General features: G+C 38.6%; 3 protein-coding genes across 4 annotated transcripts; 2 read left to right on the top strand and 1 right to left on the bottom strand.

Annotated features, from left to right (window-relative positions):
* Positions 1-1365: 1365 nt before the first annotated feature.
* LOC112461564 (SUMO-activating enzyme subunit 1) lies at positions 1366-3236 on the bottom strand. Its single transcript, XM_025026849.1, has 6 exons — positions 3047-3236; positions 2481-2652; positions 2146-2402; positions 1882-2063; positions 1659-1791; positions 1366-1581 (listed from the first exon to the last, which is right to left on the bottom strand). Exons 1-6 carry the CDS (start codon positions 3139-3141, stop codon positions 1419-1421), a joined length of 1002 nt encoding a protein of 333 aa, XP_024882617.1. The 5' UTR covers positions 3142-3236; the 3' UTR covers positions 1366-1418.
* A 1274-nt stretch (positions 3237-4510) lies between these two features.
* On the top strand, positions 4511-8518 carry LOC112461556 (protein C12orf4 homolog). Of its 2 annotated transcripts, XM_025026841.1 has the most exons (10): positions 4511-4603; positions 5722-6230; positions 6414-6635; positions 6741-6944; positions 7060-7175; positions 7285-7430; positions 7498-7618; positions 7693-7811; positions 7886-8011; positions 8102-8518. In XM_025026841.1, the coding sequence occupies exons 2-10, from the start codon at positions 5725-5727 to the stop codon at positions 8213-8215; spliced, it is 1674 nt and encodes a 557-aa protein (XP_024882609.1). In that variant the 5' UTR covers positions 4511-4603; positions 5722-5724; the 3' UTR covers positions 8216-8518. The 2 variants fall into 2 exon arrangements, with proteins under 2 accessions (XP_024882609.1, XP_024882610.1); XM_025026842.1 differs by lacking the exon at positions 4511-4603 and having other exon boundaries at positions 5725-6230; positions 7285-7421; positions 8102-8215.
* A 325-nt stretch (positions 8519-8843) lies between these two features.
* Positions 8844-12579, top strand: LOC112461557 (leucine-rich repeat-containing protein 4-like). Its single transcript, XM_025026843.1, has 5 exons — positions 8844-9262; positions 9406-9795; positions 10179-10535; positions 10681-11282; positions 11754-12579. The coding sequence occupies exons 2-5, from the start codon at positions 9733-9735 to the stop codon at positions 12046-12048; spliced, it is 1317 nt and encodes a 438-aa protein (XP_024882611.1). The 5' UTR covers positions 8844-9262; positions 9406-9732; the 3' UTR covers positions 12049-12579.
* The last annotated feature ends 1020 nt before the right edge of the window (positions 12580-13599 follow it).

Genomic DNA, 13599 nt, shown 5'->3' with positions numbered 1-13599 from the left:
TTCCGCCGGAAAGCACTCATCATTGTTGAATTGGTAATAAAAATCTGCACGAAAAAATGAATGGAGATACATCATTCACTTTGATATGTCAGATAAATTCTTTAAATAAAATAAACGGACAATGTAATCCATCATATTATAATCCCATTTTTCGAGTAATCCGCGTGAAGCTGCGTTAATGAGAAATTAAAGGGTCTATCTAATCCTGATAGAACGAAGTAAATTCGACGCGGTGATCGCGAATTTCAAGCGACATCGTACTATTAAATTTACATGAATCGCCAGTCGATGCGATTCGCCGCGCCCGTCGAAATGTGACGGCAAATCCGTCACGAACTACCATCACCCTCAATGCGCCGTTTGCGTTAGCATCGTATACCAACAAAATGTCAAATTAGAGGAGCGTTTACGTGCCGCGCCGGCTAATGGTTTCTCGACGAGCACGAAATAAAACGTCGCGCGAGATAATTCGACAGCCGTGAACGCACGTGGCCGCATCGTTAAGAAACACGTCATGTATACCTGCGACGGGAGAGTCGAGCGAAGCGGTTTACATGCCTACCCTTGCATTTTCATACCGCGGTGATAGGCTCGATACGCAACATCGTATGCACGGAAAAAGACGATACATCATAATTCTGAGCTGAAGATCGAATCAATCACCTCGCCCGCGAACGTGTGTGTGCAGAAGAACGCACATAGCATACATATATGCGCATATACTTTGTCGAATACCTATGTACAATCTCACATAAAGAGAAGAATTGAATTGAAGTAAATAACACTGCAATTGCTCATACCGAAGTCAGATTATTATATTATATTATTGCCATTACTGCGCTATAAAATTTTTTATTATGTATATCCATGCGGATTAAACTATTGCGAAATCAAACAATACATTTCCGCGAAAATTTCGATAGAATATAGGGTGTAAAATGCATTCTCTTGAAAATAATGTCGGTGAGCCGATAAAGCATAACGAGGCATACCCTAATCGGCTCCCCTTCCAATTTTTCAATCCCCATTTCACGTTTCGCGACGTGTTTTCCACCCGAGAGCGCATGAAAAAAATTCACAAAGCGAGCTTGAAATTGCCTTGCCGGAAGTCTCGACAGTGAGTCATATATGTTTGCAAAATGTGCGTTTGTACTTTCTGCACTCGCATATAAAATATATTACGCAGATAAATGTATGGATATATATGGATATTACAGTGGATATAAAAATTCATAGTAGCGATTGCTATATGTAAGTAAAGAAATTTTATTTTTAAAATATGATTGTTTGCTGATAAATTCTTAGAATTTTTCACGTACAAAAAGAAGGGATAAGTAGGGGAACATAAATGTCATAGTCAGTGTATCACAGTATTATAGAAAATCTTTAGTATACTCAGCTCTACACACCATGTTTGATTAATATCCCAATTTCAAAATAACTCCGCATGATGTGGCTGGATTAAATGTAAATAAATTATTGAGTGGAGCGTGTTTCTGCGATGCCGCCTTGATTATTTCCTGTGCCATTACGCCACCGACAATAGAGCAAACTGGACTGAGTTGTGCGTACAAATCGCTCCTATGGTTACAAAAACATTGTTATGGATATAAATTTTTTTAATTAATTAATTTACGTGCCAAAACTGTCATACGTACTCCACTAAATTATCTATTTTGTCGCCTAACTCATATTTTTTAATAATTAAAGAAGCTTCATTTTTTAGGTTTTCACAACCTCTTTCGCTTGGCAATGGATCCTCGCCATATTTTTCACGATAATTCAGCAATACTAAAAAAAAAAAAGAATTGTTCTCTAGAATATCTATTAAATGTAAATTCTTACTTCAAATTTTAAAACGTTCTTACTTTAAACACATACTTAGCATCATATAGTAGATTTCTTCTTCCCTAACTAAAGATGTTTTTGGAGCATTTAGGATAAATTCAAACGGTACAAAATTGTCGGTGCGTTTTTCATTAACTACTATGGTTTCAATCCTTTCTTTACCCATGGGCTCGCCACCTTCCGGTATTGTTACTTTCTTTGTTTTTGACACGTCCCTGGAAGAATTCCCATGATTGATTTACAAAAAATTCGTTCTTAATTTACATACGCTAAATTCATAAATACAAGTATACGCACTCCACATATTCGTGTTCCTGTAAATCTATGAATACATAACCAAGTGCTCCCCATACATCCCCAGCAAAGAATTTGACGTTTTGATTTCTGCACGCCCGATTGATTCTTTTCAGCTGCGTGATAGTACAATGCATAGCGCAAACCACATCAAACTGTCCAAAATATTCGTCAGGCTTATCGTCAACCTTGTCAGAATCTGCGTTAATATTAACCATAGGATTCAGGTTTTGCGCTCGTGACAATGATGCTTCGGCTTTCTGCAAGTATATGTAATTATTCCAGTACATGATTATTTATGCAATAACATAAAATATAATCTGCTGCTTAACATTTACATTCTTTCCAATATCTTCTTTTGGTATAAAGAACTGCGAACATCTATCCAACTCTGTTACACTTCTATGGTCCAAAAACGTAACACTCTTGACTCCAGCTAGAATAATATTTTTAGCAATTTCCGCCCCGAAACCGTCTAGTCCTATCAAAAGAACTTTTGCAGCTCGCAATCTGTGAAAAGTATGATCAGAGAAGAGTAAAAAAAAGCAATGGTTTCAATTAAAATTCTACACAAATCACTCCAAAATATTTTTGTCCTTTATAAAATATAGGGGAGCTTTCCACCAAGCGACACAAGTCGACACAAGTGTCATTTTGTCTTTGTTACTCATTGCCAAAAAATAAAGATAGAACGACGTTTGTGTCGACTTGTGTCGCTTACTAGAAAGTTCCCTATGTACGTAAAGCATGCATGTAATCGATAAATAACGAAGAGACACGTATCACGTCCATCCCAGAAATCTTTCTACAGTCGTGTTACATGTATCGCACCTGTAATTCGCAATTTCATAAAACGCCGGTATCTGTTTGAGAATCAGACCATGTATGAAACAATGAAACTTACCGTTTTTGCGAATCTAAACCCCACAGACGAAGTTGTCTGTCATACAACTCGGCCTCGTGATCCGTCAGCTCTTCGGTCTGCTTATGATCCAGCATTGTTAAAACAATCGTTTATTTATCACCGTGAATAATATCTGCCAAATCGCCGCCAAAAACGCGTTACAGAATCCTTCGGAACGTAACTAATATGGCGTCCAAACCAAACTCGACTGTGCTGCACTTGGCTTTAGAGAAGCCTTCGGAAATTGGTACTACGTAGCCACGTTCATTTCCCGACACTGCCGATAAAACATCATTTTGGTGCGCGTCCGTGCTACATCTGCAAATGGTATACATATTTGACGCAATCGGTTTTTTACATAAAATCGTAATTAATGCAAGCTTACAAGTAAAAGATGTTTTTATTATCACGTGATTCGCGTGTAAATAATGGTCGCGTTTAGCAAACACAACTGTTGAGTTCGTCTTATCAACAAACTGCGTTGATTGGTTGGTTCTAAAAGTAAGAGCCAATCACGTTCGACTGCTACTCATCAGTATAGTCTATTCGCCAGGTCGATTGAGCATTTTTTCGAAGTTGAGGGCTAAGTTAATGTGTTTTTATGTTTTATCTGTAAATAGTTTTTTCGTAAGTCAATGCAATAAAAAGTTATTAACAATTTATTTGTTTAAATTGCCCTAGCGATCAAACTATACATCCTATAAAAAAATGAACTGGAGAAAAATTGTTCCTCTTTTCACGACGAACAAAATGGCGTTTGAATTTTTCCAAAATCTTGATTATTGACGGAAATATGTCAATTTTTAGGTAATTACTGCCTACGCATCGCGGAGTACCCTAGGCGCTCGCGCTCAATTGTATCGTTAAAACAATTGAAACTCTAAACTTGTCTGAACTTTTGTTTTGTGGTACAATTGAGCGCGAGCGCGCACGCCTATAGGGTACTCCGCGACGCGTAGACAGTAATTACCTAAAAATTGACATATTTCCGTCAATAATCAAGATTTTGGAAAAATTCAAACGCCATTTTGTTCGTCGTGAAAAGAGGAACAAATTTTCTCCAGTTCATTTTTCTATCTAGGATGTATAGTTTGATCGCTAGGGCAATTTAATATTGCATCGACTTACGAAAAAACTATTTACAGATTCTTGTTTTACGACCCAAAAAACATAAAAAAAAAAAACATTAACTTAAGCCATCAACCTCGAAAAAATGCTTAATCGACCTGGCGCCTGGACTATGCTGAACGCGGCCAATATTTGCTATTATTTTATTACTATTATATATATTAATAAATATATTTGCGGCGTATCAGAATGATATTTTATCGGCAGTGTCGGAAAATGAACGTGGCTACGTAGTACCAATTTCGAAGATGGATGTAGTGTACAAGAAGGTTTCGACGGTCCCACGAAAAAGGCCGGGGACTGGCCTTTCTCAGGCTTCTCTCTGCTCATGAACAGTCATGGAAAAGGAGAAAAGGGGCGTCAAAAAATTGTTGATTGTCACGTAGATAGTGTATTTTCAAATAATCGAAAAAACGCGACAAATAAACGGTATCTATTTCGGATTATATAAAAATCTGTATTTTAAAAAATCGTGAAATTGCATCGTCTGTCCAATGACAATACGAGCAATCTCTGTGTGTGCGAGTTACCGAGGTTATATTCATTAACAAGTTGACAGGTTAATCATAAAACCGAAGCATACAATAATCGAATAACACATATCATGTCAGTATAGAATAATGAGTGTCAGTACGTGAATTTATGTCCATTAACTCTCGGACGTTCGCGTCAAAATTTTTTTATTTTAATTTTCCTTATTATACACATAAGAAAATCTATGTATATTTAAAGAAGTAATTTTCTGATTCGACAATATAGATTTTGATATATTAGTGCTTCAATGAATTGTGGTTGTATTCTTCTGAATTATCCTACAATACAAACTAAATCACGGGCTTATTTACTGTGCGGTGGTCAATATTTTGTTTATCATGTTTATACCACAGCTTGTACTAGCGCCCCCGTAAATCGATAAAGCAGGGGCAATCAAATACCTAAAAAAAAAGCTCTATTTTGTCGGTTATTTAAACTATAATTGAAAACTCACGTTCAATGTGTCAACAATATACGTGTTTAAATGCAAATAAAAAAAAAAAAGAATTATTTTAAGCAGAAAAATTATTTATCATTTCGAATAACAAAAGTACTCACTTTTGCTGATATTTTACAAATTTTTTCACATAAATATATTATCACGTTGATTTGATTTAGATAGTATTTGATGGATTTATATATTTGCGGACAATCAAATTTCAAATTTGTAATTAATTAAAGTTAATTTATAATTGACTGTTCGCTATCGTCTTGAAATAAATATAGACAATAAACATAAAAACATCAAAAACTGCTACTGAGAATTATCTTTGCCCTCTTAACCCGAATGTTGTGAAAGCTGACCTTGGCGGGATAAGTGTACCACTCTTTTCAAGTCATAATATCTGTGTACATGCTGATAAGAACTAATTATGTGGAATTTATTACTCTAATCGCGGTTATTAACCATATTGCTTCACTATACCACTTAGAATGTATCATTTTACATATCTACTTCTCATAAATATTAATTCATTACAAAATTCACATGACAAATATACAAATTATTAAAGGCGATGAATAAAGCAGAAGAGGAATACGTTGAGAGAACATTCATCTACAAGTTTCCAACATGTACCACGAATCAAGAATACAAACTGGAAATTCCCTTGAAAATTCCGTATCACGGTTCTATAAAAGAGTTAATGCATCGTATAATGTCATCGTTCAAACTACCTTGTTATGTGGAATCGGATTTATTGGATGCCCTGCAGCGTAATATCAAGGAGCTTACGCTGCAGTTTCACGATGAAAAGGCGGAGAAACTTATCGAAGCTGCCAAAGCAGGCAGTTTGGATTTAGAAGACATAATTAAGAATTGGGAGAAAATATATAAGCAGAAGACAGTAGAATATTCTGATCCTATTGGGACCACAGATGAGGAATTGTTTGCTGCGGCATATCACAGATTAGTGCATTCTCCGTCCTTAGAACCAATTTTACAGGCAGAACACAAATTTGGACGGGATGTTACTGAAGTAATTCAAATGAGGGATACTGACTATGAACATCTTACGCAAAAGTTAGTGACATCTTACAATTCTCCTTTTCATTTCTCACATATTTTTACATATACATATACATAAAAGATATTAAATTATACAGAAATATAAATCTCGCTCAAAAACTTCTTTGACAGTCTGTTTATTTGTTAATTATCTTAAAATGACAAGTTTTGGAAAAAAAAATCATACGTAAATTTCAGGCAAACCGACGAAATGCGCGTTGCTGTCGAGGCCCTCGAAGCGGGATCTACCGAAAAATCCATAAACGACATGGCTGGTCGTCACTTCGAGGAGCAAAGTCTATTGCAGGGTTACTGGGGATCCAGAATCGACGCATTAAGATTAGATCAACGACGGCAGTACCGAAATTGGATCATGAGGCTGCTCGAAGAGCAACAGACCAGTATGGTATCCACGCCAATGTAGGTTTTCTCTTTCGCGTTCCGAAAATTAATTTACAGCAAGTAAATTAAAGAACAATCTTATCGAGACAAAAGGAAAATATATCGTACGTTCTCACGAGATAGGGGTTCGCCTATGGTACCGCTGCCGCCGTTGCGTCCGGCTTTAGACAAATTCGTTCATAGCGAGGAGAAGCAAACGACAGATTATCCCCTACTAGAAGAAAGCTTCACCATACATTTGGGATCTCAGATGAAACAAATGCACAACATACGTATATTGACCGGAGACGTACTTGATTTTTGTCGTACGAAAAATAGCGAGTCCGGGTACGTCTGATAATTTTTATCGAAGTGTAGAACCAATTCTTTAATATCTCGGACAATGTACATTTTTTCCGATTTACATTTTAATTGATTGTAACAGAAAATATGTTAAATTTAGGATGGATCCAACGCCGCAAAGATTGCAAACAGCATTAGGACTATACTCGAACGATCTCTGTGGATTAGTCCTCCTAAGCGATAATCATTTAGGCAGTTATTCTGGAATAACAAAAGGTGCTTTTTAATTCTAATATAAATTACGTCAATAATTTTTAAATTATTTTATATTTAATTTGTTATGTGTTTCTTATAAATTTATGTACTATATCCTATATCGTTTCAGAATTATGCTCGATATGTCAATTAACCACGGAATTCCATTTTCCACCTATCGATGAGCAATTGGAAAAAATTCGGGAAGACGTGAAGGACGCCGTTGCTTGGAGGCAGGCGCACTACAGGGAAGGGAGCGATCACCATGTAGGCAATGTAGTATTAAAAGTTTCATTTACGCGATTATTAGCAATATATCGATATGCAAATGTGTTGTTTACAGGCGAAAAAATCCACGACGAGCAAAAGTCTGCAAACAGGCGACGTTTTTATCACGAGGCATTCCAATCTGGCGCAAGTTCACGTAGTGTTCCACATGGTGGTAAACGATTCCCTGAGATCCGGTAAATAATTAGCAATTATAAATTTCCTACATAAGTCATGGATTACGAAGTTTAATGCACGATATTAATTTTAGGCGATATCAACTCGAGACATCCCGCTATTTTGGGACTGCGAAACATTTTAAAAACGGCGTGTTGCAACGATGTGACAACGCTGACAATACCCGTGCTGCTCGTTCATGAAATGTCAGAGGTAATCTATCGCTTAGATAATTCTTAGATAATTAGGTAAAAATACAAATAATCTACATCGACGTGCTACTGTAGGATATGACGGTCGCTTGGTGCACGAAACGAGCCGAGCTAGTCTTCAAGTGCGTGAAAGGCTTCATGATCGAAATGGCCTCTTGGGGTGGAGCCGAGTTGAAGAATCTGCAGTTTCTCGTGCCGAAAGTAAGTCGAGCGATAAAGCTTAATCCACCGAGATTAGACGAAGAAGGAAAAAGATTGTGCTCATGCCGATATCGTTGCTATCGCTTACAGGGAATGTCGGAGGAGGTGTTTGGAACGTTAGCCACAATGTTGCCTAGCATATTTCGAGTGTCGAACCCGCTAGTTTTCAAGGCCACCAGCACTCCGCAAACGCCGAAAAAGTGAACGATTTCACTTGACTCTGTTATCGTAACGTATATTCGAGATGCTGCTATATTTATTGTTATGTATCGCGCCTATGCAGCTGTAATTAATTGCCGCGGGTGCGAAATAAGATACGACTCTGTGAATAAATGCTCGACTTTTAATGAGTTTTTTGTTTATATTATTTTCACGCGACTGATTTCCCACCGAGTTGGACCGATATTCGCAATGTTAAACAACTTTTCCATCACATATCCTGTGATTTATTCAATGTTGCATTTCTCTTTTTTTAATGTTAGTAATAAAATATTAATGTGCATTTTATTTCTTCACCTAAATTAATTTCCTAAAACTGCACTATTCTATTAATGATAGTCTAATAATTACGTAATTAATTATAATCTCTAAAAATATAGCTCCAAAAATGGTGCATAATTTTATATGATGCAAATTTTAATCTTTAGTATTATAATCTTCAAGATTATAAAACTTCAAAAATAACGCATAATTTTACGTACGATCCACCGATAATTACGACGTTAATGACGACGAGACGCATGAGCAACATTATCGCCGTTAGACGCGCGGTGACAGAGAGCGAGGTTTATCGCTCTTAGTCCGTATTTTTATTTTCCGAAGCATGGCAGAGCAGATATGTTAACGTCTTTCGGACGCGAGTCTTGTCGCAAAAAGTAACGCTAACTCGTCACATTCTAACGCTCCATAAATCTCACGAATACGGAGATATTGCTCGAACGTCGCTTAATAATTGAAAAAATATTCGCGATTAATTGTGGTGGAAAGACAATCGCTGACCGGGGGCCGGGACGAATTTACGATGGGCGCGACTCGCGTAATCGCTAGTTTATCAGAGAGCGGTGCGTTAGCCTCGACGATTCTGAACTTCTGACCGGACGCGGATTAAATTACCGCCGCGAGTCTCGCGGCGCCGACTGCCTCATTTTATAAAAAATAAAATATATGTATATATAATTTGTCAACGGGATCATAGCCAATATGTGAATTCCATTACGTACAAATCTTATTGATTTTTACCTGCATACAAAGGTATAAGTAGCTAAACATTATCTGCTAACTGAATTATAATTTCATACCGAGTTTCATACAGAATCTCGTTATCGATTTGTACACGAATGCGAAGCGAAAACATCTCTATCAACATTATATTAATGTGATGATATAATTTCAAGATTAGACAACGAGGAAAATTCTCGTCTCTCGGGATGAAATGAAAAATCGCGATTTGGAACAACATGGATTAACCAGAGGCGTATGTGCGTTGCTAATCGAAGTGCGGAGTGCATTATAATGCAATTAACTCTTCTACCCCCCTCTTAATTCGGCACTACAATCTTCTGTGAGAGTGTCGGATGAATTCGTTGCCATTCCATCGGATCGCGGTGCGGGAAGCATAGTTCGCGCTACGTGGACCTGCGATCGGACGATCGTTGGTCGATCGAGTGGATCGGAGATCTAAACGCTTCAAAAATTGACTAGTCAAATAACTACCACCTATCATGATGTGGATCGGATCGCTCGCATTTTTCGTCATCGTCGTTTCGTTCGTCTCATCAATAACGGTGGGTTGGTTTTTAATTTCGCGGTAGTTCCTTTCGGTTCTTCTAATCAGATCGGTTGCGCGTGAATATTTCATGATTTTCCGGGACATTCGTGACACTTTCGTCATTTATGTCGCGAATATCAGTTTCCGGTCGAATATCAGCTTATCGCTTTCTTAAATTTTGTCATTTTCTTGTCGGAAACAATCGCTTTCCGTGATTTAAACGCACTAAACTCGCACTCTAAAATTATATTTCGCGAAAATTCTATCTCTTTTATTTTCGACATAAATATATGCGAAACGCTATTAAATTAACGATATGTTTCAATATTGTCAATCCTCGCTTGATCGCGCACGTGTTCGAATAACTGTAAAATATGAAAAAAGGGATTTGCGTTGCAGATTGACCTCTCATTTCGGAAATTGAAAAAGGAAGATTTCTTCGTGAGAGTGCAGACCCAGATCAATCTACAGGAAGTGACAGACCTCAATCTAAGAGGAAACGAATTTGACAGTTTTCTGGACTGCTCTACCAATCTAGGAACACTGAGAACGCTGGACTTGTCTCAGAATCACCTTCAGCGATTTTTTTTCCTATGCAAGGAAGAATATAATCTGCAAACGTTAAACGTGAGCCGCAATAAACTAGAATACATCGACGATAATGCTCTCAATGACCGAATACCGAAACTGAAGATACTAGATCTTTCTTTCAACAAGCTCACCGTCGTCAACGAGACCATGTTACAACACCTAACGGTAATTTTATGGAATTTTCCAATCTTCTCCTAAACACTTGGAATTTTTTCACGGAAACTATCCGTGAAGGAACGAATTATCGGTTTTTTGCCGCTTCGCACACATCCGTCGCTACATCACACAATTCGGCAATTTTTTTTTTCAGGTTCTCGAGTATTTATCTTTATCCCATAATCCCATAGGGGATGGGATACACGAAAGCGCATTTTGGAATTTAAGGGCGTTGAAACACCTCGACTTGAGAAACATATCCGCGCCGTACTTCTCGTCGGACTTCTTCAAAACCTTGACGAACTTGTCGACCTTAGACCTATCCTGGAATCCAATCAGCGTGATACCTCTGTTACCGATAAGTTTACAGGAGTTGGATTTATCCGGCACGCAAGTGATAAGCCTCGAAAACTTGTATCTACCGCAGTTACGAGAGTTGCGGCTAAACCACATGCCAAACTTGACATCACTGGCGCTGAACGATCTTGAGAACCTGGCCAGCCTGGAGACGTTATCGTTGATCGGTTGCAAACGGCTAGTCGAGCTTAAGCTTTGGTCGCAGATCGGCCTCGTGTTGCCACGGTTGCAACGCCTTTCGATAAAAGAGTGCGGTCTCGAAACTCTGGGTATCGATCTGCGTCCCTTGGTGCAACGGACACCCGTTATCGAATTGGGAAACAATCCTTGGAAGTGCGACTGCAAGTTGGAATGGATTGGCCTGTTGAATTCGACTAAGAATCTTAGTCGGAACATCAGGTAAAATATCGACGAAGACGTTACTCTCAGTTGGTACGAGTTGCTACCGATATCGATTAAAGGCAAAACAAATTAGAGTTTTTAATATCCACTTTCTTGAATTTATTTCGATTATTTATAATATTCCTTTAATAAATATCATAAATATCTCTTTTACATCTCGATAAAAATATGTTGTAAAATGACATGACGGCAATATCGCATCACGCACTGTTCGTCAAGCTTCAGCTTTATTTCTTCAGATGTCTCGAGAATTTCTATGAAGAGAAATTCGTTTTCTATTATCACGGATCACACTTGGTTAATAATAAATTCGATCGTTTTATAAAGTTCCTTATCTCAGCGTGATGTAAAACAAAATGTAAATATTGCAACTGCTGCCACAGGGCATTTTTAACTATATTTTATCGCTGAAAGATATCGCGAATACAGAGATATATAATCGACCACTTTGTTAAACTTGTATGACAGATGCCACGCACCGGATCGGCACCACGCCAAGCTTCTGGCTGAAATACCGAGCCACGAGCTGCAATGCGAATACGACTCGTCGGTCATCTATCCGATCCTATGGACGGGCCTCTCGATATTGATCGTTACCGTGATCATCGCCGCGGTCTTGGTTCTCTTCAAACGGCCAATAAGCCAATGGAGCTTCAAGGGAAGGAACGGGGATACCGTCACGTACAAGAACGTCGTCGAGTCGAACAATGATCTGGTCCGAATACTGGCGGTGTCCGAGACGCACGAACGCAACGAAGAATGAAGCCAAATTGAAATTGGAAAAAGAAAGAACAACACAGACGACTGGGCGGAAAAATCGTCGGACTAACAGCAGACATTTCAGCGAGTCTTTTTTCGAAAAGCTTTGTTGTAACGATTACTTTGTAATAATATATAGTGTAATTGCGATGACCACACGACGAAGTCGTCCTAAAAGATTGCCCTATTATTTTCTTTTTCATATTAGCGGAATATGTCGATTTGCAAGATGTAAATAAGAACAAACGTTGATTTAAGTAAATGATGTGGATATCAGGTTTTTTTTAAACCGCTTAATCTTATCGTTACAAACATTTTAATGATAAGGTTAAAAATATTCGAAAGTTGCAATAATCAGTTTCAGAGTTTCCTATGACAAATTGTCACGTTATCCAAGTATATCAAAGTGAATTATGATCGAACGAAAAAAAGTCTCTCATGCCTCGTAAACACGAATGATCGAGTATTCGAGTATTTGAACGGCATTCCCCAGTGTCCGACAATAAAAACTGAAACTTCTGTGGTCGAATAAAAACATCCGTGCCTCTTTTTTTTCTGCCGGTAAGAATCGGCGCATTTTGAAAACCCCTTTACCTTTGTTCCACACGGCGCGCGGCGCGTCCGTTGCCGTGGCACAAAAGAAAAGCAGATACAAAGAACGCAATGGCTCATTTGCCCTGAATGACGGCAAGATCCTCTCTTCCGCGTAACGACGCGGCAACGCGTGGCCGTACGCACGAATTATCGTGCGTGGCATCTTGAGAAACGCGCACGCAACTAATTGAAATGCTACGAGATTCTACCAGAACGGGTTCCGCTCCCGGTAACCTTCCGATTGACGGGCAAAGAGAGCCTTTTTCACAATCGAAGTCAACCCTGAATGCGTTTTGTTCCGACGTTACCATCTTTAGAAAATAATAAAAGATATTTCTCGAGTATCGTTCGCTCTGAAGAACAGATTTTATTAATGATCGAAGTCTAAAACCTCTCAAGTCTACCGCAAAACGTAAGAAGGAAATTATGCTTTGTGGGTTTATCGATGGCCTATATGTATATTGTACAGTGCATCAGAAAGAAATATTTTTTTAATCACGCTCGCGGTCTACATTAAATGCTTATTTCAACATAACGATCCGTTCTTGCGTCACAATGACGACCGTCGTGCTCGCGATTCCCATCAGGCACTTTCGTATGCACTCGCCTATATACCGGTCGTTGATGAAACGTTAAAGTGTAGGGCGTTACGCGTTCCGTTCCAAGAAGGGGCGCAATATTGGCGTGTTATGCGATGAGCCAGCAAATGGTGCTATGAAGATCGTCAGTTTACGTGACGTGCACCGTGATCGCGTGCGATGTAGCGATCAGCCTTTGTATCGAAGTATGATCTTCCTATGGGAGAACCTATTGGGTTACGCCCGAGCAGAAAGAGAGAGAGCCCCCCTCCCCCCCTCCCTATGAGCGAGGATGTCGTATTACCGGGGGAGTCACAACATGCAAAGAGAGGAGTGCAAGAAATCACTGAGGAAGAGATGCGCCGCGCCTTCCGTCGAACGGA

The sequence above is a fragment of the Temnothorax curvispinosus genome, unplaced genomic scaffold (genome assembly GCF_003070985.1).
Source record: "Temnothorax curvispinosus isolate PA1 unplaced genomic scaffold, ASM307098v1 QBEX01011515.1, whole genome shotgun sequence".
NCBI classification, from domain to species: domain Eukaryota; kingdom Metazoa; phylum Arthropoda; class Insecta; order Hymenoptera; family Formicidae; genus Temnothorax; species Temnothorax curvispinosus.
This window is presented reverse-complemented; position numbering and strand designations above follow the sequence as displayed.